At 39.7% G+C, this 23,897-nt stretch overlaps 1 protein-coding gene across 4 annotated transcripts in view; it reads right to left on the reverse strand.

The window, feature by feature from the left end:
* The window catches only part of BEND7 (BEN domain containing 7), a 97,769-nt gene that overhangs the window by 55,944 nt on the left and 17,928 nt on the right, over positions 1 to 23,897 (reverse strand). For all 4 annotated transcript variants that reach the window (XM_057498210.1, XM_057498209.1, XM_036908079.2 and 1 more), the window contains 3 exons: positions 8,180 to 8,482; positions 5,651 to 5,773; positions 1,960 to 2,222 (listed from right to left, as the gene is read on the reverse strand). In XM_057498210.1, the coding sequence (XP_057354193.1) occupies positions 1,960 to 2,222; positions 5,651 to 5,773; positions 8,180 to 8,482 (689 nt within the window). The remainder of the gene's footprint in view (positions 1 to 1,959; positions 2,223 to 5,650; positions 5,774 to 8,179; positions 8,483 to 23,897) is intronic.

The raw sequence follows: 23,897 nt of genomic DNA on the forward strand, positions 1-23,897 counted from the left end.
ACATTTTAAAAGGCTCAGGGCTAAGAAATAGTGAAAGACAGAAAGGGACCTAAATTTGGATGCTGTTGTATCGATGGTCCCATCACCTAAGGGAGGCAATCCCCCACCCACACTGAGGATCAGGCCAGGCTAGCCTCGTCAATGCCAGTGAGCACCATCTGCGGACAAAACTTAACTGCCCAGTGATGGGACTCACTGTATGGCCCTCTAGGTGCAGCTAGTTTCCATTGAACATAGTCAACGATATATCAGCTGGTATATAATATATGTACATATATGTACATAAAAAATGTAAATATATCTATACATATTTTTTGCTTTTCTTTAGAAGCATGTTATAATTTAATAAAAAGATAATCAGTACTTGAGTTTTTATAGACAATTCTTAATGTACTTTATTAAATTGAATAGCCTTTTTTAGCAAAAATAATCATAAAATAAAAAGCAAATTATTTTTACTTGGTATATAAATAAAATTATAATACTGATACTGCTAAAGATAAGTCCTATTCTAATTCACTAATGTACATTAAGGCCTTTGTCAGATCTTCCTCAATTTATCTTTGAAGTAAATTTAGAGCTTAAAAGTGAAAAAAGGAGAAAGTTCAGTTTACATTATATAATGTAAATGATTGCTTTTGGTATATTATTGCCTATCAAAAAAGAAAGCTTAGAAAAATGCAAGAAAAATATTAAATGATTATGAAAACTGCTTAAGATTGTACTTTGTGTTGTGGGATAATTTACCTCTGTTGACAAATATGTGATCTGAGTTGCAATGACAGGGCCTTAGTTGCAGTGACAATGTGATATAATCACATGAGCTGAGTGGCCCAGGGCAGAACATTATCATCATTAATGATTTTTTTTAAAATAAGTTTTTAGTCTGGAAGAACTTCTGAACAATTGTAGCATGTGTTCATAGATAAAAAACAAAAATAAAAATCCCTTTAACACCAAAGATGTAAAGTTCAAATGATCTTCTAGTCTAAAAATGTCCCATGATGATTATTTTGTTGTCCCCCTTTATTAGAGATGCAATGTAGATACAGATTAGCAAATTGTCTTTCTGCAATTTGAAAGGGAACGCTTTTTAAAAATAGCAATTTATTTCTTATGTAAAGTTTAAAAGGTAGGGCCAAACTCCAATCCCATATAGGCCTGTGGGAGTTCTCAGCAGGATTCTCATCCTATGCAATCTGATAATAATAGATCACTCATTCTTATTTATTTTAAGAACTCTCCTAACAAGTTGGGGTTCACAACATCATTGTACTTAGATAAAGATATTGCAGAATGTGCAGGTCTCAGCACATTATTAAAGAAATTCATTCATGGTCATGTGAATATAGAATAGCAAGTCAAATGGATAAAGATGTCATCCAACATTTTGGATTGCAACAACTTTCTAGCTATGATATTAAAATAGAAAAACCTCTGTAGAGTGTTAACCTATTATTACACAGAGTAAACGGCATTGCATGGCAACCTAATTAGCAGTGTAGCTTACATCTATAAAATAGAATTAGCACTACTGCTCCTTTTTTATTATTAGTTTGTGTTTCTAGAAAGGTGTGACCTTATCTGTAAGGTTCTGTTCATTTATGACCATTTATGGAGGATTTAATTATGCTCTTTCAGCTCTCTACACTGAGGAAATTCAAAGTGGCCACTTCAAAATTTAAAATGGTAAAGAAATTAGCAAGCGTATTATTTATTCCAATCTTTTTTTTCAGAGATAAAGAATGGAAACACGTTTAAATAAATAAGGCTAAGGTTTTCCAGAAGAGAAAATTCTAGGCAAAGAAATTAGTAGTAGTCTTCCTGTCCTTTTCCCCACATATTCTGCAAGTTTCTCTAGTTTTCTTCGGCAGTAATTAAGGGGAAAGCACATTAATAGTACAAAATTCCTGAAAGTTACATCACATTAGCCTCAACAGCCAGAATCTATCAACTTACATCTGAGGAAGGTGATTCAAGAACAATTCCAAATCCTAGGACGCGGTTTTCCACAGTGGAGGTGTGCTCAGCCGTATGGAGACCAGACGGCTCAGAGGTCACTGCTGTCATCTTTGCTTCTAACATGCCAGGCTTCTGCTTCACAGTCAGAGGTTCAGCAGTCTTTGAGGGCACTTTTTTCTTTTTATTTCTCTTGCGTGAGACAGCAGTTCGCTGGGAGCATATAAGGGAAATTGGGGGTTGTTGTCTGTTTTGGGTCCCAACTGTGAACAATAAAGAAAAATATGGTACAGTCACTTGTATCTGACTTAGGAAAACCTATCACCCGTCTGTCTAGATGGTCCACAAACTGAGACTGAAGTGGGGCTTTGTCAAGGAAGCAGACCAAAATCAATCTCACACAGGTCACCAAAAAGAGGCTCTGGGGCACTAGAGTTCTACACGAAAACACCCATAAGAAAACTGCTCCCAGCACTGGGGAATAACCACATGGCAGTGCTACTGCCAGCTTCAATGGAAGCAAAGGATTATGAGCTGTCAGAAAATATCTGAGCATGATTTTACAAGTCATATGACACTTTCATATAAACGAGAACTCCAGAACTTAAACTGAGGTGTAGATCTCTATGCTTCTGGTAAACCAGCCTCAGGAATATTCCAACTGTCACTTGAGGTTAAACTGATCAGTTACTAGCAATCTACAGGTGGCAAAATTGACAAAAACTATACAATGATGATCATTTGGGCAAGACTGATCAAAAGAATGAGTCTGGAATGACTTGTAAGCTTGTGGGCAAAAACTGCTTGTCCTTTATCAGGCCAGATTACTGCTCCTCACAAACCAGTCCTGCCCCAAGCACCAACTATGTCCGTAGTGCTACACTACCGGATTCCCCCCAGGCTGCTTCTCTGTACCTTGGTTTCATGTGGCTGAAAATTAGGAGTAATATAGTTCTGTACCAGTCAAATGAGTTAGTAAAATCCAGAAACGGTTTGAGTTCCAAAGATTAAACTAGGCACTTGTACTGAATACATAGAGAAACTAAGGACAGTATTAAAGGTTTCACTGGTGCACTCTGAGAAGTAATGTAAAGTTTAATAGGAAAATATGGCATTATGTCTTAAGTCTTCATGTATTTTAATAAAGCTTGCTAAATATGGCCATAGGACATGCCTGCTTTTTTACAGAAGTACACCTATAAATATAAGTCAAATGAAAACTAAAGATCTTTCAATGCACATAAATATAGATCATTTCCTACTGGTCTGCATATAAGAACAGTTATACTATGATGTTGCTATCTGCATTTCCAGACTGGAAGGAAATTTATACGTAAGTCTTAGAAACAAATTACTTGCACTGCATATGAGCACTGGAAAGGTTTTTAACCACCTGTGCAGTAATCAGTCTAGCTCACTGGTTCTCAGTCTAGGCTGCACTTTAGAATCACCCTGGAGCTTTAAAAACTGTCAGTGGCCCAGAATTACCCCAGACTTAACTGCACTGGAATTTCCAGGGTGGCATCAGGCATTATGTGTTTTTTTTTTTAAGTCCCTCAAGTAATTTCCAATATGTAAGCTGAAGTGGAGAACTTTTCTCTGACCAATGTGAGTTTTCACCCCAGGGGAGGTCTCCATCCCTACAGTGAAATGGACAATGGAAGCAATTACCATGAGTCTAGGACTCAAGCCCCTCCAAGCCACATGACTCTTAAGTTTAATGTGAAAATGTTTTTGTTTTAAAGAGCACAGAGACTATCTGGGTATTTCTTCTCCCTTTGCAAGTCTAGACATAGCCCTAGTCTCTTGCATCCAAATCTTATCACTTGATCTTATTCCCTGTCTTCTCCCTAAAGCAAAGGTGAAACTTTCTAAATATAACTTAAATATAGTTTTATAGGCAATAAATCTTAAGTAAATCTATCCACACAACAAATTCTTAAGTTTAAGAAAATTAAAGAGGAATAATTTATTCAGTTTACCCTTTCTGCTATCCTACAGCTTTGGAATCATTTACCGCCCTAATCTGCAAAGGTTCAGAAAACATGGTGACAAAGTGGCATTTACTTAATAGATTCTATAAAGGCTTCAGTCAGACATTTAAATGGTTGCAATTTGTAGTTTGCCATTTCAGTAGTAAGGAGCTTAGGTAACAAAATAAATCATTACAATTTCATATGCATATTTTCTTAACTGCTAACAAATTGTTCCTCTCAGAAGAGAGTCTGTACATAATGAAGTAACCTTTCTTTCTGAGCTCTTTATTTAGGAGATGCTAACTTTTGCCAGGTTAATAAGAACACAGATTATTGTGGTGGAACAGGGTGAGTTAAAAGCTTACTGGGCTGACCAAAATGCTTACTTTTTTCTCAGATAAAACCAAATTCAGTGCATAAAATTAGATACTGCCTTTCAGACAGCCTTTTGCTCACCTTACTATCATGTGCTCTTGGGTGACTGATGTGTCTAAGTATTAAGCTTTTTATATCAAAACCACATCACTGAATATTAAAATTTTACTAGAATTCACTAAATGGCAGCTAGTATAATTTCTGAATGATGACCTTCCTGAATACCTGCCCAATGAAAGGATGGGAATGCTAGTCAGAAAAGACTGTGCTATTTTCCTGCTCAAGGAGCAGTTTTCCCTAACAAGAGGAGGGGCTTAACCAAACAATTTGCTATTTTCTGTACCTGTGACAAAAAAAAGTTCCATTTTTTTCCCCCTTGCTAATTGTGGAGATTAGATAATATGGTCACTCTAATGAAGACCCGGACTTCCAGACCTGTATGAAATGCCCCAGGGTCTTTATAACAACACTAATGACGTAGCTTACTCACATATCATGCTCTACAGAGTTCATTTATGTTACTATTTCTTTCTATCTTGAAGACAACCCTGTGAGTTAGATATTAATACTGTAGTCACAGATGACAGGTCTAAGGCTGAGAGGTGTCACCAGCTCTAAGAGGAGAAATGGGGACTCTGACCCTGAACTGCAAACTCATTGGGCTTCTGTTCTTCAACTTGTGTAACAGGAGTGAGAACAAAAACGGTGTCGTGTAAATAAAACAAAACAGGAGGTGTCTGAGCTCCTGCATCCTGACTATGAGGGAGAAAGGCCAGAGGCAGAGCCTACGGGCCATTTCTTGTCTGCCCTCTCTTGAATATTTTCACCAGCGGGGCCTGTAGTTCCTAAGGGCTCCTCCATATACACAAAGATGCACGGCTTCCTTATTGTCACTTCGAGCCACAAAAGAGACAGGAGTTGGGGTCGTTGAGCTACACAGAGCCCCCAGATCAAGCACCTCAGGAAGTAAGATGAGTCTCCTCATTTTCCTTCCTGATGTGAACCTCTATGTCCATTCACATTAGGAAAATGAGCTGAAGGATTCTGACCACCTTCAAGTATAATTGTTTCAAAACTTGATTCACTGACATTTGTGGAGTACTAGGAGACTGGGGGTGAAGTATAGGGAGCACATGTGCATAAATATGTGAATAGTATTAGCAATAAAAAATTATTGGATTAACTAATAGAAAAATGTATTATAGAAAAAGCTGAGAAAATGGATACTTCACAGCAAGACAGGAAAAGCTAAATAATAAAAGCTCAATAACCACCCCAACTGACAATGTCAGATATACATGAAAAATCAGAGAACTCAGTCCAAGGCCTGATCTTGGTACCTGCTTGAATTTGCATTAGTTTCCGCATGGTCTTTAGTTCTTGGAGAATGGCCTGCAATGTTGACTGGCAGTTACAAGTACAGCAGTTGGATCCAACTGACGAATTCACAACTGGAATTTCTCCTAAGCATGAAAGAAAAGAATGACATACTACGAACAACAACAAAATTATAAAGAGGGGAAAATAAACAAGGTATCTTGACAGCATTTTGAAGCATGTGTAGTTATTATTAAGCTGTTCCTGAAGAAAATGTAACCATTAATTTTCACAACTTAAATTTTGGGGTCTGACTTTATCTAATCATCCAGACTTCTATACTGTGAGGTGCATGCTGCTCCACAGGGTGGTGGGGCCTTCAGGAGTCTGCACACACAATGCATGTTTGCAGCAGGCCTGCCTGCTGCACACTGGTTCATCTCAGATAGCAAAACCATAAAAATTCACTAGAAACACACTCATACTATTTTGCACAAAAAAACTGGTGGCTGCCTATAAGATTTTATAGTAAGCTTTAACTGTGTCAAAGTATTAAAAAATAGCTTTAATGTTAAGCATGTTATTTCAAAAATAAGAGCTGCCAACACTGTGGTGTTTTTGGGGTGGAGAAAACAAAGGGGGAATCGGGCACGGGAGGATGTCTTTCAGCTTGGCGGGTTCAAGGGTGTGGGTGTGCTGGCACTTCTCCAACTTAATAAAGGAGCTTTTTTTCCATTCCCAATTTTACATTATCCCTCACTTCAGTCTCTTTCTCTGTTTGAATTTACTATCTTTTCCTTAATGAAACTGTCCTCTTCTGTTTCCCTTGTAAGTAAACAGGTATCTTCCTATTGTCCTTGGAATCTAATGGAACATTTGGAAAATCGCTCTTTTGGTGGCATTCCCACTGGCATTGGTATCCCACTCTGCCACCACAGAGCGGATCTTGAAAGACACTGTTATCAGGAATGATTTCCATAGATGGACGAGGTTAAGTTCTAAGGCGGTGGTCTATTTATATGTTTTATTATATGTTAAGTGTAATTTAAATCCTACAATATGCGTTATTTGTAAATATTCTAGAAAAATCCACCACAGCAAAACCATGAAGTACTTAAAAGATAACCGAATGTTTGGAGTAGCATAATTATTTACATTCAAAGTTGCAGCAAACTGAAATGTTACAACTTTAAAATTGCAAACAATTCAATGAAATACCAAAGTAGGCACAGTTATATATAATGAAATGAATTTCTATTGAAACTATGAAAACAAACACAAAAAGCACTATTTTCAAATGAAAACGGAGGAATTTATGTTTGTATTCTTGTCACGCAGTGGAAAACAGAACACTGTTTACCCAAAACTTACTGATGTGGGGTTCACTAACTTCATATACTCTAAGGGTATCCTATTTATCTGATCACTTTTTCTGTGGCAATAGATTGAGGAGGGCATTATAGAATATTCCTAGTCATCATTCTAAGTACTATCTCTATCATTTTTAGAGGACAAAACCAACCCTTTCCAGCTTGTTATAAATCATTTTCTAATTTTAAAGAGAACTGACTTTTTCTTTGTATGGTGGAGTCTTTTAAAGAGCCATCTCCCTCTAGCCTGGAAGCATGCCAGTATGTGAATCTGATAGTGGCTTATGTAATATTGAGAGAAAGAGAAGACACCCATACACCTCCTGGGGTCCTCGCTATCTCATCAGCAATGGCGCAGGATAGCTTTCATGCCTCTGAACTGGTTACTGCAAATTGTGTTTTAAAAAATAAATCAAAACAGTTCTGGGAAAAGATTCCTTAACTTTAAAGGAAAAGAAAATGCATTCTTACTTTTTTCTTGTTCTCTTTTTTGAAAATTATAGATCTATACACCTATGCATAATTTATAGAACAAGTAATACCCCATGTCACTAGGTGGAAAACTATCAATTTTTTCCTTAAGCTTAGAAAAAAAATTGCCATTTGATTTTTTTCTGAACAATTAGGAATTTAAGGAAATTTTACTTTAAGTAATCATTTCAACCCTAATGAAATAAGTTATAAAGTATGATCATTTGATCCAGTAGCTGGAGTGTAAGTTTAAACAGGGTCTCACTGGGATGTGGGATTATCAGCCCTCCATCTAGCAGGGACTCTTCCAACAATTGGCAAAAGTTCAGGAGTAAGCAAGAAGCTGTATTAGTAATACGAAATATGACCAGAAAGCTTCTTTTAATGACAAAGGGGAGATCTCTCTGTCTTAATGGTCAATCTTTTGTGACAATAATGTCTTTACATAGGCAAATGATAGATATAAATTCTTACAGGGCTTAAGAAATCATCACTGCGAATATAGAACTCCCCCTCCCCTGGCTTTCTTGCTTCTCAATTATGCTTTTTTCCCCCTCTGTGTCCTCCCTGTCTTTTAAAATAACTCAGCCAAGGCAGGTGTAAGGGTGGGTTTACTGTATTGAGCTCAAAGAGCATACTGAATATTTAGAAATAGAACACATTCAGACAACCCCTCCAGGAGAGATGATGAATGTCTGATAATGTCCATACCGTTGGCACTCCCAGCAGTGTGGGGCTGACTCTGGAAGGTTCTAGAGCGGGTGCCATACTGCCCTGAGAACTGTCCGCTTTGGGGTGGAAGCTCATTCCATGCACCACATGAAGAAGGGTGGAGGCTCTGTGAGACCTCAGCAGAGGAGTTCAAACGCTGAGGCCAGATTGAATCCAAATCCTGAGGTTCTTCTTTTAATTTTTCTCCTTCCTTGCCAACACGCTGATATATCCTTCCAGTGCTGTCATTCAGTAATCTTCTCATTCCTGTAATTTGTTTTTTGATTTCCATACTTTCATCTCCTAATGGAAATAGGCCCAAAAACATCACTGTAAATGAGCAAAAGGAAAAATAATCCACAACCAAAAAAAACACCCCTTCTTTGAAAATGGCAAAGGTTACTGATTCCAGATGCAACCTCTAGAGACTTAAGCAATCCATACAAATTAAACTGGCTATGGCCTGAAGAAACAGATCATATTCCTGGTACATCTCATTTTAATCTCTTTCTGGACAATTCTCTTATGATAAAAGAGGTTCCTTATGTGGGTTTCACCTGGAAAACACTTTAGATTCCCTCTTTGAGAATGTTTTCTGAGTGAGGGTATTGTAAGAAAACAGGCTGAGGCTGAAGACCAAGGATGAGACAAGACCCAAATTTCCTGCTTCAATCTGCAAACGTCAGTCACTTGTGATGGAAATCAAGGCCCCAAGGCAGCTCACCAACCTGGCAATCAGGCGCAAGTATCAGGAAGAATATGTGACAATGACTGGGACATGGAGCTTTCTGAAGATGGGCTGTTGGGAGCGCAGCTCATTATTATTTTTCATTAAGGTATCATTGATATACACTCTTATGAAGGTTTCACATGAAAAATACAATGTGGTTACTACATTCACCCTTATCATGTCTCCCTCATACTGCATTGCAGTCACTGTCCATCAGTGTAGTAAGCTGCCACAGAATCCCTACTTGTCATCTCTGAGCTATACTGTCTTCCCCGTGACACCACACACACCATGTGCACCAATCATGATACCCCACAATACCCTTCTCCCTCCTTCCCCACCCGCCCTACCCCACCCCTCCTCTTTGGTAACCGCTAGTCCCTTCTTGGAGTCTGTGAGCCTGCTGCTGTTTTGTTCCTTTAGTTTTGCTTTGTGTTACACTCCACAGATGAGGGAAATCATTTGGTACTTGTCTTTCTCTGCCTGACTTATTTCACTGAGCATAATACCCTCTAGCTCCATCCATGTTGTTGCAAATGGTAGGATTTGTTTCTTTCTTATGGCTGAATAGTATTCCATTGTGTATATGTACCACATTTTCTTTATCCATTCATCTATTGATGGACACTTCAGTTGCTTCCATTTCTTGGCTATTGTAAATAGTGCTGTGATAAACATGGGGTGCATATGTCTTTTTGAATCTGAGAAGTTGTTTTCTTTGGGTAAATTCCTAGGAATGGAATTCCTGGGTCAAATGGTATTTCTATTTTGAGATTTTTGAGGAACCTCCATACTGCTTTCCACAATGGTTGAACTAGTTTACATTCCCACCAGCAGTGTAGGAGGGTTCCTCTTTCTCCACATCCTTGCCAGCATTTGTTCCTAGTTTTTTCTATGTTGACCATCCTAACTGGTGTGAGGTGATATCTCATTGTGGTTTTAATTTGCATTTCCCTGATAATTAACGATGTGGAGCATCTTTTCATGTGCCTGTTAGCCACCCAAATTTCTTCTTTGGAGAAGTATCTCTTCATATCCTCTGCCCATTTTTTAATAGGGTTATTTGCTTTTTGAGTGGCAGGGCAGCACATTTAACAGAGAATGTTCTCCAGTATGACACTGGCAGAGAAGGTGTTACCTTCAGCAGTGACAGTGTAGGAGCAGAGAGGTATCCCAGGCAGGGGAAGAGGGTTTTGTCTTTCCTGGTCCACCTCTCAGGGGAGATGCTCTGGAACTATCCAGCTGCCCAAGCACCAGAGGGGAAGGGCAGTCCCTGCAGCCTGTTCCTCCATCAGCCTGGATCTGCCCAGACCAAATCCCCTGCCTCCTCCACTTTGTTACTCTATGCAAAAGAGAAACCCTCTCACCTACATCAACTTCTTTTTTCTTAATTGTGGTATAAAACACGTAACATTGACCATCTTAACCATTCAAAGTGTACAGTTAAGTATATTCACATTGTTGTGCAACAGACAACAATTTAAACATCAGTCCACCTCTAACCTGGGTTTTAAAATATAGATCTTGCGCTAGGCTATGTTATACATGCTCATGCAGTCACTCTATTAAAATGCCTGAAATTTAAATTATGATAGAAAGAACAGGCCCAGACAAAGTATCTATTAAGTAAAACAGTTCCTGCAAATAAGTACAGTATATTTAATATAATGATGTTTTAATGCACTTAACATTGTATAAGCCAGATTTCTCTGTAGAATTGGTAACTATGCAATGAATCTAGGTGTTTTGTGTTGTCTAGTTCGACAGTTAGCTAATTATATAAAATACATGATTGAATATAAGGAAACTTTAATATATGGTCTTGAAAGAAGTATCTTCAAGTTTTCTAAATGTAATAAAAATATTAATTCTGTCTCTAATATCTAACATGGGTGAACACAGAAATGACACAGATTTCCAAATTTATAATAATTGTTATGTGTTGGTATATGCCTGAGAGGAGAAATATTCTAATCTGTAATAAAACTTTTTATGTGAAACACCTGTGAATATTACAGTATAGAAACAATAAATCACATTCCAGGTTTTACGAGAAAAAATGACTAAGCATGATTTAAATAATGTGGAGCCAGCAAAATTTACGACCTCCCCATGATGTCTATGGAACAGGGTGTGTCTGGAAGAGCTCCCAGAAGGAGTTCTTATTTATTCTGAAAAATAAATCCAAAGGTGAATGTGGTGTTAGTTTCAGCATCCAAACACATACTTTCCTGGCTAGTTAACAGCACAGTTTGGGCAAGAAGCTTCTCTCCTGAGGGTTTTTTTAACTCCATCTTCTAGATCAGAGAAGTAGTACATGCATCAGAGGCTGCAGCACACTGACCTCACTGGCTGGTGGCTGCCACTCGGCTCCCTCCTGGCTCCCTGGCAAGAGCTGCACCAGGGAGGCCACATAGCCGCAGTCCTGAGTCAGTACCAATGGACTTCTCCACATGAACCCTGACACATCACAGCAAAAGGATGCTCTTTCCAAAGGTTCCACCTCTGTTCTGGAGATTGTATTCTTTGATAAAGCACTGTCTTTAAGGCAGGAGGAAGTCATAAGGATTCTGGAACTTTCTAAGAGCAAATATGCTTTGTCATGACCTTAGTTTCATGGTTCTAGAACTCATACCTCCAAAAATTACAGGATGAATACTTAAGTTTTGATACTTTATATTTTCATGTGCAGGGCAGAAATCCTAAGCTACAGGTAAAGTTGAGGAAAGAAGGTGAAGAGTGTAGAGGAGTCCATGGTGGGCTGCCCCTACATTTGGAAACATTTCTTCCAAAGTCAAAACAAAACACAACAACAAATCAGGCCCTAGGGGACCAAGGGGGTAGGAATGGTGCTGAGAAGGACAGCAAAGGCCAAGGCAGACCTGACTGACCCTGTGAGGACATTTTAAAGGACAGAAATAAAAGCTTCAGAAGTCAATGAGACGAAAGGGCAGATAGTGGGGAAGGTGGAAGAAGGGCTGATTGGGGAAGGCTTTTAGAGGAAGCAGCCTGGGATTCCCGAGAGGACGGCTAGACACGAACAAGTGGTCTGGGGTTAAACTAACCATCCTTCTTCTAGCCAAAGAAGCGGGGAGCAGCTCTGGAGCCTGATTATATTTGCAGATGGTGAGGGGCTTCAGCACAGAGAGGGACAGATGGAGCAGAGGGTCAGAAATGAGACCTGAAGACTGAAAGCAGGGATGAGAAAAAAAGCTGTGTCAACTGACACGAAATAGCAAGGAGTAGGTACTGAGCGCAGGTGAGCTGGCAGAGGCTCAGCCAACAGATGCCAGTGTGGTGAGGCAGACAGGCAGGGGCTGGTATTCCCAAGACCTGGACTCGCTTCCTCACTGTACTAACCTACTGCTTGCTACGAGACGAGTCACCTACTGTTCTCAGACCTCAGGTTCCTGGATTATAAACTGAAGGTCAGAACCAGCCTGTGCTCTGCATTCCCTGGGCACAGAAGCAGTCCAGGAGGGAGGCAGGTCCTCCACAGTTAGAAGACATGAACAGAGCAGCTGATACCTCCAAATGTCACATGTGACCTTCTCAGAAAAAGTAGGCTTATTCTGTTCTCTTGGTGGAGCCCAAGTTTTTTTCCTTTTCAATTGAGGGAGCCCAAGTTCTTTGATTTTTAAAAACTAGTTAGAACATTAGTTCCAACTGGTGTTTTCTCCATGTGTGTCAGGAGAAGGCCACTCTCAGGAGCAATGGGCTGTCTAAAGAAGGATGATTCTGTAAGGAAACCTGTGCCCATTTCTCATTCTATCTAATCCTATCTTACACTCAACTCCAAAAGGCTGAATCTTTATAGGAAAAGCAGAAACCCTACTAAAATGGATCCATGCTATGTGGCTCCCTTAGATTAAAACAACCTTAACTGAAATCCTTTTGACAGTTTAGTAACTACACTCCTTGAACAAGGTCTATAAAAGACTGCAGGCTAAATTCTATCTACCCTTCCACTATATTTCAACACTCCCCTAGGTCACTTTATTTCACATAAAGAATTTATATAATACATAGAGTCTTGCAACACAGATGTTACCATACAAGATCTCCTTTAACTTAGATAGGAGAGAAGGACATACTACACAGAATACGATTATTTATGGTCCAGGATGTAAAAGAAAAAGACGGTAATGCACAGGATATAGTGAGAGGCTATGTGTTAACATTGCATGTCCATCTATGTATGCCTTCTTATTGTGAAGACGCATGAAGAACGGTCATCATATCTTTGCCCTATAAATGAACTAGTGTTGATGTACAGTAGGTATTCCATAAGCCTGTCTTAAGAAAATGAAAGAAATGACTTATGAAAACCAGAATGAGTCCAGTATATTTCAATGTAATACAAGGTTATAAACAAACAATGCATCAATAGAATGGAGTTTTAAAAATATCAGAAATAAAGTATTCAATAAAGCTTTATCAAGTACCTCCTAGGCCCCATAGATAAAAAGGTCATCTGGTATAAATAAAAAGCTACCCACCCTCCAAATCTCTCAATATCTTTTACCCAAATCCCTTCATATTGATTGGTTGTTCCGAAAAATGGTCCTGGCTTTTCCCAGCCTATCTCTACCCTACTTGTGTGCCCTAGAACTGCAGTGAGCAAACCACCCTGTTATTGGCAGATGACTGCTTTCCTGAGGACCCAGCCTTCCCTGCAGCCCCCTGCATGAAAGTCATTCATCTCCCATTCCCTGGGAGCTGGAGAGGGTGGCCCCCAAAACATCACTCTTCTGGTTTTGGGAGGAAGCTCACTGTTTGAGCTGAGGCCACAGAGCTGTTTCATCTTCTGCCCTTCCTCCTGAAGGCGCTGGGAGTTTAGGTGGCAGATGATGGAGTTGAAATGTATAGGAAGGTCATCTCATTAAGGATCTCATGTGCCAGGTGAGGAAGAATAATTTTACACTGGAGATACTGGGTTATTACTCTGGGTAATTTTACATTCATTATCTTTCAATATAAGGACAGTAAATAATCAGATCTATCCTTTAGAAAAAAAATTCTGGCAAAACTGTGGTGAAAACAGGGTGGGGAGAGAAAACCAGCTAGAATGTTCCTGCCAAAGGCTGGGTGAGGGAGTGGACAGTCTGCACCAGGTTGTCGGGGGTGGCAAACACTTAAGAAGTTTCACCAAACATACATGGTGGTGGACTGTTTGTGGGGTGGCAAAGGAGAACAATCAATTAGAGATAACGCAAGGTCTCTAGCTTGGGAAACTGCTGGAAACTAATACCAGAGAATTAGAGAAAAAGGTTGGCAGGGAGTGAGGATATAATGAGCCTAGTTTCAGCAAAGAAAATTTAGATAATAAGCAGGCAATTCAGAATGTAGCTGCGTTGAACAAAGTTGACGACGAAGCAGTAATCCAGAACTATTCTGTTAGTGGTAGTAGCTACTATTATTATCAGTAGGAACTGACCCTCTGGACTGTACACTTCTGGGGTTCACTAACAATCAAGGGGTGGAATGACCCTTATATGGACAAACCAGATTTCCTATTAATCCACATGTTTAGAGCTCAAGCCGCCTTTCGATAGTAAAAGACCTATGACCTCATGTGTTTCCAAGCTGGTAAACTGAGTCAACCTCCTGGACTCCCTATCCCTGGGGCAAGCAGCAGTCACCTGCCTCAGAACTGAGTCATCTCCAGCTCCTGCTCTCTCTGCCACTAATGTCAAATCCATCACCAAGGGGTGCCATGCATGGTACCTACCACAACAGAAGGGCTGACAGAATCTTAGAGAACTGAGGGACAATTCTCCCACCATATTCAGAATTGACTGACTTTTTATTACAGTACCATGTCCTGTTTGTACTATTTTAAAGAGGCTGTTGAGAATCTTAAGGAGATAATGAAAAGTTAACAAAAAAGATTGAGGGAACAAGGAAAGGTTAAAAGAGTTGAATTGTTTCACTGAGAAGTAAACGGCTATTGAGGGACTTCATTGTCTTCAACTATACTGTGGGTTATTACGGGTAGGACATTTTTCTTTACTTATCAGCATGAGAAAAGTGGACTGAAATTGCAGCATCTGGACAGAAAGCAGAGCAACATACCGTCTTAAAGAGCTGACCCTTCCAGTTCATAAACACTAGAAACAGAGCGAGAAGCAGCTGAGAAGACATGCAGGAGAGGTCCCCACAAGAATGCGTTTCCATTTGGGATGATGAATAAGTTCTGGAAACAGATGGGGGAGTGGCTGCACAACACTGTAAATGTCCTTTACAAAAGAGAATGCTTTAAAACACCTTGCACTTTTCAGGTAATGACATGTTAAACAGGAAGAGTTGAGTGTATCTGTAAGAACTACTAAGATCGCCAGGACTTACACTAAATGGTCCAAACATCTCCTCTCAAATACTAGTAACAGCATGGAGCCATGTTCTAGAAAAGACTCAACTTCTGCCTGTGAAATGATAGCAATGAGAGAAAGAACAGGAAGAAGGGGACAGGGTTCTTTGTACCTGTGCTGCAGATTTCCTCACCACAAATCAGCCAGTGAGTCTAAAAGCAGAGGAATTTGAAATAGACTCTGTGCTATAAGGAGACCTGAGGTTGGCTCTCATTCCAAACCCATACTGACATGCTGATGTTATCAAGGTCCCACCTGGTCACCCTCAGGGACAAGAGCCCTGCTTACAAAGCACATGCAAGCCTGAGATTCTAACTCAGCAAAAATGGCCTGAAAAGCATCAGTTTATAGAATGATCAATAGTTGCCAAGTGAGCCCCTTTTCCCAAGGTAACCTTTAGTGGGACCCCAATAAATAAAGATAAGCAAAGCTCTGTGGAAGAGAGTGTGCCAGAAGCCGCATTCCTGAAACAGTCCCTGGAGTACGTTCAAGACTCCAAGGGCAGCACACTGCAGAGTCTAAATGCCACAGAGAAGGAAGGAGGCAAACGGTGGCTACAGGATCATTTTTTGGGTGGAATTAAATTCTACGATAAGGAGAATCTAGACTGCAAATGCGCTGCCACATGTCTGAGGACCCTGTTAAACTGAAAGTCATAGGTGGAAAACAAGCAGCCAGTGTATACATGGCATTTTCATTTAAAGGACAGCTAAGTTCTTTTCAAATCTATTTAGATAATATCAGGTTCATTCATCCATTCAATAAACAGTTACATGGTATAACCAAAAAAAAAAGAAAAAGAAAAAAACCTAAGATAAAGTCTCTCCTCTTCAGGAGTTTACAGTCCAGCAGAGGAGACAAGTCAATGCACAAACAACCCTAAGAACACAATGCCTCTCTTCTAATGAATGGGCAGGCTTGCCCCACATGGGCGCCTTGCAGCCAGGGTGGTAAGCTGGCACTCTTTTTAATCAAGGTTGAGGATGTGAAGCCAGGACAGGTACCAAAGGAGAACACCATGGATTCTAGCTGGAAAATAGGCCACAAGAAGGACTGGAGACAGAAAGTAGGGGCCAAAGAACAAAGGAATACCAGGAAACTCATCAAAACCAATGACTCAAAATGGGCTGTCACACTGCTTCTCAAATGTGTCCTTTAAAGAACACCTACAGACAAAGGGGAAGAAACAGCTATGGAAAGTTCAGGGCAAAGTCCTAAAAGGAGAAAAAGGAACAATATTCTCTGATGTCTTTAAGTTTTCCCTTAAAAAATAAATGCAAATGTTATACTCTGCTCCCCACTCACCGAGACGTGCAGATTCCCGTAGCCCATGGAACAACACTGGGCACCCCCCATTACACGTCTGTCCCTTTAAAATGCACCGTCCAGAGGGATGTGGGCTGGACAACTATGAAAGAAAAAGGGCTACTGCTTTTTAAGTAAGGCTTTTAAACGTCCTCAGCTACACTTTCTAGGAAGAGACTTACAGTGTCCATGACTGAACAGACAAAACCCAGGGAATATATGATAAAAGCCTTGGATGTGGCATAGATTACAAGTGTCCCAGGAATTGAGAGGAAGAGATCATTTGAAACTGGAAGGATGGTAGTTAGATTCAAGAAGATGGTAATATTTGAGTTGGTGAATAAAAGGTGGCTAGCATTTCCATGGGCACTTTTTGGAAGAGAAAAGGGAACAGCACTGAACAAAGACTGAAGGCAAAAAAAAAGTGGCAATGATGAGAAAGTTAACTCAGTTGGCATTCAAAGTGGTTAATGGGCAAAGTAAAGCCAGAAGGACGTGGGTGTTTTTACTTTATCCTAGAAATGACAGGAAATCAATGGTTTTTCCTGAGAGAGTGATCAGACCCAGCTAGAACTACCCACCAATTCAAAGAGTTTATCCACTTATCTCTCCCCTAAAGGTTCCCATATCATGGAAAACTGTTCCCTGATAGTATATATCGCACAGTTATTCCTTTGATGTGTAACTCCAGAGTCAGCAAGTGAGTTGGTTAGTTGCCACCACTTCAAGTACTGTTCAAGAATAATTGAGCCAGTAGAGAGAAGGGAATACTCCTACACCATTGGTGGGAATGTTGATGGGTGCAGCCACTGTGAAAAGCACTAAAACTAAAAATAGAAATAACCATACGACCCAGTAATTCCACTTCTAGGAATTTACCTGAAGGAAACAAAATCGTTGATTTGAAAAGATATATGCACCCCTATGTTTATTGCCACATTATTTACAATAGCCAAGACATGGAAGCAACCCAAGTGTCTATCAATAGATGAATGGATAAAGAAGACATGGTGCATATACACAGTGGAATATTACTCAGCCAGAAAAATAAATCCTGCCATTTGCAACAACATGGATGGATCTAGAGTGTAATATGCTCAGAGAAATAATCCAGGTGGAGAAAGACAAATACCATATGATTTCATGTGTGGAATATAAAAACACAGCAAAGTAAGCAAAACAGCAGTGGACTCAGACACTGAGAAGTGACTAGAAGAAGGGGTTGGTGTGGGTGGGAGAGGAGGATGATGAAGGGCACAAAGGGGCACAAAAATTCTCAATCATAATATAAGTTGGTCAGGCAGATAGTACAGCATGGAGAATATAGCCAATGATTCTGTAAACTTCTTCCTATGTTGACAGATAGTGACCACAGTTGTGGGGATGAGGGTTTAAGAATGTGGGTAACTGGTGAACCACTGTGTTCTGTACTTGAAACCAACATAAGATTGTATGTCAATGATACCTCAATTAAAAAAAAAAAGAATCGAGCCAAACAGTTAAAATTGCAAATATACAGGAAAGGTCTCAAAAATCAATGAAGAGGACAAATACTAACAATGGAAAAATGGGCAAAGGATGTGGACATGTAATTCATAAGAGAAAGAAGTAGTTTAAATCTCTTAATCTCCCTATTTAATGTAATGAGAATTAAATAATGGGAAATTCTTTGTCTATTAATTTCGTGAAGACTGTTATAGAGTCATAAAGCCCATTTTTGGTGAAGGTACAGGGTGATGGTCACTCCTGTGTGCTGTTGGTAGAGAGCCTTTCTGGAGAGAAATTCAGCAATTCTACTTACAGGAATTTATACTACAGGCACATTCAAACAGGTACCCAGGAAATATGCACAAGGATACTCACTGTAGCATCACTCTCCTTGTGAAATGTTGGGAACAACCCAAACATTTATCAGTGCAGCATGAGAAAACTGAGTTTGGCACATCAGTATAACGGAATTATGGGATATCTTTAAATACATGTAAAGAATAAAATAGGCTGTGTGGTAGTGATTTGAAAGTGTGTGCATGATGAAATATGAACTTCATGACAGCTGAGGTCTTTATTATCTCATCCACTACTAGATAACCAAGGCCTATCTGCCTGGCGCAAACTAAGCACTTAATCTGTGTGGAATAAGTGGAAATGTAGTTAAGTGAAAAAGTTGCACAGCTTTATTAGCATGATTCCACCTTCCTTTTAGTGTAACAGACATACACAGATTCTTTACACACCCTACTAGTTGGTTATTATAGCAGAGTGTGCAGAATCTTTCACCCTTCGTAACATGTTTTCAACTTTGTAAATTTTAACTTTAAAAATGGTTTTAAAATAAATATGTTACTATATTTGTCTAAGACATAAGTAATCTGGAAGAATTATGTGCAATCTTCTCCCTGTGGTACTCTAGCTGGATATAAGGCAACTGGTAGTGGCAGCTTTGGACATAAAAATATCTTCTATAATGTTATCCAGGAAAGATGAAGTTGGTTAGGAGTGAGTAATAGGTGGCTAAAGACATGGCAAGAAAGTCAAGAAAGGAGGGTGCCTGGGTATGGTACATTTTGTGACCCTGGCTGTTCATTCCTAAGACCACTTTCTCTTGAAGCTCATTACAAGCCATGTATTTTTTAAAGGACTTTGGCCATGTGTAGGGGCGTAAATGCTAAAGCTACCATTTATGGGGCACTTACTATGTACCAGACCCCCATCAACCACTCTGCCTACATTTAATCCTGATAACAAGCTGAGAGGTTCAAATATTGATGAATACATTTCACCCAGGAAAAAAAAGAGATTTTTAAAAAAATTTTATTTTGGTATCATTAATCTACAATTATATGAAGGACATTATGTTTACTAGGCTCTCCCCTTCACCAAGTCCCCCCCACATACCCGTTCACAGTCACTGTCCATCAACACAGTAAGATGCTGTAAAATCACTATTTGTCTTCTCTGTGTTGCACAGCCCTCCCCGTGCTCCCACACACACTATACATGTTAATTGTAATGCCCCCTTTCTTTTCTTCCCACCCTTATCCCTCCCTTCCCACCCGTCCTCCCCAGTCCCTTTCCCTTTGGTAACTGTTAGTCCATTCTTGGGTTCTGTGCTTCTGCTGCTGTTTTGTTCCTTCAGTTTTCTTTTGTTCTTATACTCCACATATGAGTGAAATCATTTGGTACTTGTCTTTCTCTGCCTGGCTTATTTCACTGAGCATAATACCCTCTAGCTCCATCCATGTAAAACAGAGATTTTTGAGACTCATGATTTAAACTGGACTCTTCAGGTTCCAAGGTCCATGAGCTTCACTATGCTACTAAATTGCTCACAGAACTAACTGATGGCAGGAAGGACTCCATTCACAAAACAGTTGAGCTGCATGGTATCGAGTACGCTGTCATGACTTGTGCTGGGTGCTCTTTGAACTAGTTAGCACCTTAACCACCTAGTTATGTTAACACATGTGCTAGAAACAATGAAATCATTGGACCAAACTGTTTTTATGGATTCTAATTTAGCTGTACTGTTTTAAACTAAAAATAAGGCTTAGACATTTCCTTTTAAATTGGAAACATGGTTCATGTGGACTTATTCTACAAAGGGCAAATACTAAAATTTGGAAAAAGTAGAGTAAGTTTATTCATGGTCATGATTTTGCAAAACCTATAGCAGAAGTCTTCAAAGGCTGACAATACACATAGGAGAAATATAACAAGACTGTAGATTAAGAGCTGCTTCCTTTTTCTTCCTTTCTTTTTTTTTTTTTTTTTAGTAGTATAACCAAAAGCTTGCCTTCACTCAGTAAGAGTTCAAATGTTCATAATTTACTGTTTTGAAAGAGATAATCCTTTTCAATATAATTTAAAATGTTGATCCTCTGATGTACTATACAGAAAACTTCTAAAGGAAAGCTAATAAAGAAGTGCAAACCCCCCTCCTGAGATGTTAATTTACATATATCACAGATCAGTTAAGTATGATTAAATACTGGCTATACTACATTTCTTTGGTAACTTAAATTTTTTAAGAATTCCAAGTTAAATGTACATGCTGTCATAGTTTCATCTTCATTGTAAATAACGTTAATGATAATGAAAAATGGATCATATTCACAGCACCTTCTTCCAAGAATCTCAAGGAACTCTGATACCTCTAGGCCCAAACACAGCTAGAGAGGGGCTGCCTTCCCTGAGTAAGGCTAACGAGAAATCTCCAGGGCAAGGCGACCACAGCTTAAACCAATGAGTTCCGAGTTTTTTTTGACCATGGTTCACAGCAAGAGATAAATATTTCATGATGACTTAAACATGCATACACACATGTATATCTCAAACAACAGTTCCATGAATTTATCCTTCTTGTATGCAATGTGCTCTGACATTTTTCTTTTCTTTTTTTATTTTTATTGTTTAGTCTTGTTGACAAATGGTTAAGTTGATTTCACGACCCACTTACAGGTCACCACCCCTGGTGTGAAGAACACTGCCTTGAATGTGGAGGTTTCAGGATGCTGTCTTGGGCAGGCTTTTCACTCTCCACACACTTTCTGGATCTACCCATCCTCTCCTGGCTCCAGTGACCATTTGTATGCGAGGACTCCAGCCCTAATTCCACTTTGGGGCCCCAGAATCATACATGCAGTCACCTGTTGGATAGGCCCACTTGGACATTTAATAAATAACCTTAAAATCACATAAAGAAAGTATTTTATGATGACCATTCCTGAGCCTTAATAAATAGCACCAATGCAGCTGTCCAAGCCAGAACCTGGGACTTCTCTCTCTTTCCCTTCCTCTCCCAGCCAACTAACCACTGAGTCCTGCTTATTAGGACTTCCAAATTTCTTCTGAATCCTTCCACTTCTCTCCACCCCTCATTCCTGTTATCACTTGGTAGGGCTACTGCCAAAGACTTCAGTGTTGCTTCCCTGCAATCTATATTCCACCCTGAAGCCACCCACATTGATTGTTCAAAGATGCAAATCTCATTATATGGCACACCTCAGCGAATGCCAACAAACTCAGACGGAGCCTGGCTCCCCACCATGGCTTAGCTGGCCCTCCACATCCACCCCCTCTGCCTATTTCTCCAGCCTTGGCTCTTGCCACACCCCTTCCTATTCTAAACTGGTGGCTGTCAGGTATGGCTGCACATTAGGGTCACCTGGACAACTTGTTAAAAGTGCCAGTGCCCAGACCTCACTTCAGGACAATGAAATCTGAATCCAACTAGTGACTATGATGGAGAGCCCGAGGGCCTTGACTTTAGCTGTGAAGAAGGCCTTAAGTGCTCTCACTTCCTGGCCTTCACACATCCTCACCCATCCCCATACTTTGCCTTCAGGTTTCAACTTAAATACCATCTCCCCCTAGCCTCTCAGGCCTGAGGAGGCCCCCCCTGCTCTATCATCCCTAGAATCCTCAATTTCCCTTACCACAACCGAATGGGCCTTAAAATATCCTAGCCTGGCACTAATGGCTACTCAATAAGTATCTGCAAAACAAATACAAGAATAAGTAAATTCTAGCATCAGACACACTGGAAAGCTACAGCTGAGGAAAACAAAACAAAACCAAACAAACAAAAAAACCCAAAACACTACTGATGTGCCAGACATAAACCAACTTCTGTGATATCTGTGGAAGAAAGTCATTTCTACAGAGTGTGGGGTGGGCAAGCAGAGGCCACCAGGGGCTTACCTCCAATCATGTCTTCTTAGGAAAACTTTCCCAAAGGAACACATCTCATCTTCATCATCTTCCCTGTTCATCAGAGATGATAGACAGGGAATTATTTCCCCCATTTAACAGAGGATAAGACTAAGCTGCTCACCCAAAAGGACCAAAGTAAGAGAAAGAAAGACAGGTCAGACTCCGGCCACACATCTCTGTGCTGCAACAGGCATTAGGCTCTCTCTCCCAGAGGGGAATTCAACAGCAAGACAGCGAACTTCCAGAGACTGCTAAAGCTAACATTTCTGCAGCAACTCCTCAACCACATTTCATACAATGCTTATTAAGGTACCCATTAAAGTCTTGATAGTAATTGAAAACATTATATATGTGCAATACGGATGAATTAATGTTAACAGAAGAACCCTAACTTTTACATCTCCTGACTTTTTACTTTTAAGCTGTACCTTCTCCTTGCATTTTCGTGGGATTCTTTACATTTTATATATAGGTGTAAAGTTATATTTGAGATATAATTCCATTAGCCATACAAGCAACTTCATAGGCTATTATGTTGCATCAACTTTTTCTGTAAAAATAAATTGTTAGGATATTATTCCTGGAACAGAATAAATTCTTGGAATTACTGAGTAACTTATGTACCATACCACTGTTCCAAGAACACATTACTTATTTTATCATGACAAAGTAAAGTTATTAATCTTCTGGCTTCCATTTCAACAATGAGATATGCTGTGAGATGCACAGACACCTGCATTACATTTCAATTCAACTTTATATCATCCATAAACATCTCTGTTTTGGACACCTCATCCAAACAAATGCTCATAGAATACTCATGTAGCACTGGATTTTATAAAACTATAAAAGTTCCTTGCTGTTAATTATAGAGACAAATGTCTCATCACATATTTGGTTACCAGATAGCATAATTAGTTTTCTCCATTAACCTTTCAGATATAAAATTTGGTTTCCAAATAAAAAAAAATTGTAAAACTCTTGGAATCCATTTAACACAGTATATTTGCACATGGGAAAAAAAGCAATATTAAGAAAATAATTTTATGAGTTCTTATTCACAAGGACGCTGTCTAGAATAGTGAAGGAAAATCTGTCTAAACTTCTTAATGATTTTAAAATATATGATCAAATATGCATGTAATAAGCTGTCCTTTGCACAGAAAGGAGGCATGGTGACCTGACCGTGAGTGGAATGTGTCCTTTGACCTCTCACTTCTGAGTATGGTGATGCAGCTAAACTGGTTCATTATGGCCTTGCATTTGTTCCCCTTCAGACAGGTATCTGGGAGATGACAAGGAAGGACATCCAGACTATGGCAACGCAATCGTTTTTCTCTGTTCAAGGCTAAATGCCCCCACAACCTTGGCCGGCTAAGGACCATGCTCCAGCTCCCAGGTGTAGGTGGTGTTTCTGATCCTCACAGTGACTAGGTGGGGTGCTCCAGACATTTATGGATACTTATGCTGCCAACAGTCACAGGGTGGGATCAAGGCCTCCTGCAGTGTGCAGGGCAGCCCTGCACAAGAAGAGCGCCTCCACTCAATAGACCGGCCTTTTTGGATCAGCAGATAAGTGATGTTATGGCTAGCGGAATAA

This window comes from Manis pentadactyla, chromosome 3, assembly GCF_030020395.1.
Source record: "Manis pentadactyla isolate mManPen7 chromosome 3, mManPen7.hap1, whole genome shotgun sequence".
Taxonomy (NCBI): Eukaryota; Metazoa; Chordata; class Mammalia; order Pholidota; family Manidae; genus Manis; species Manis pentadactyla.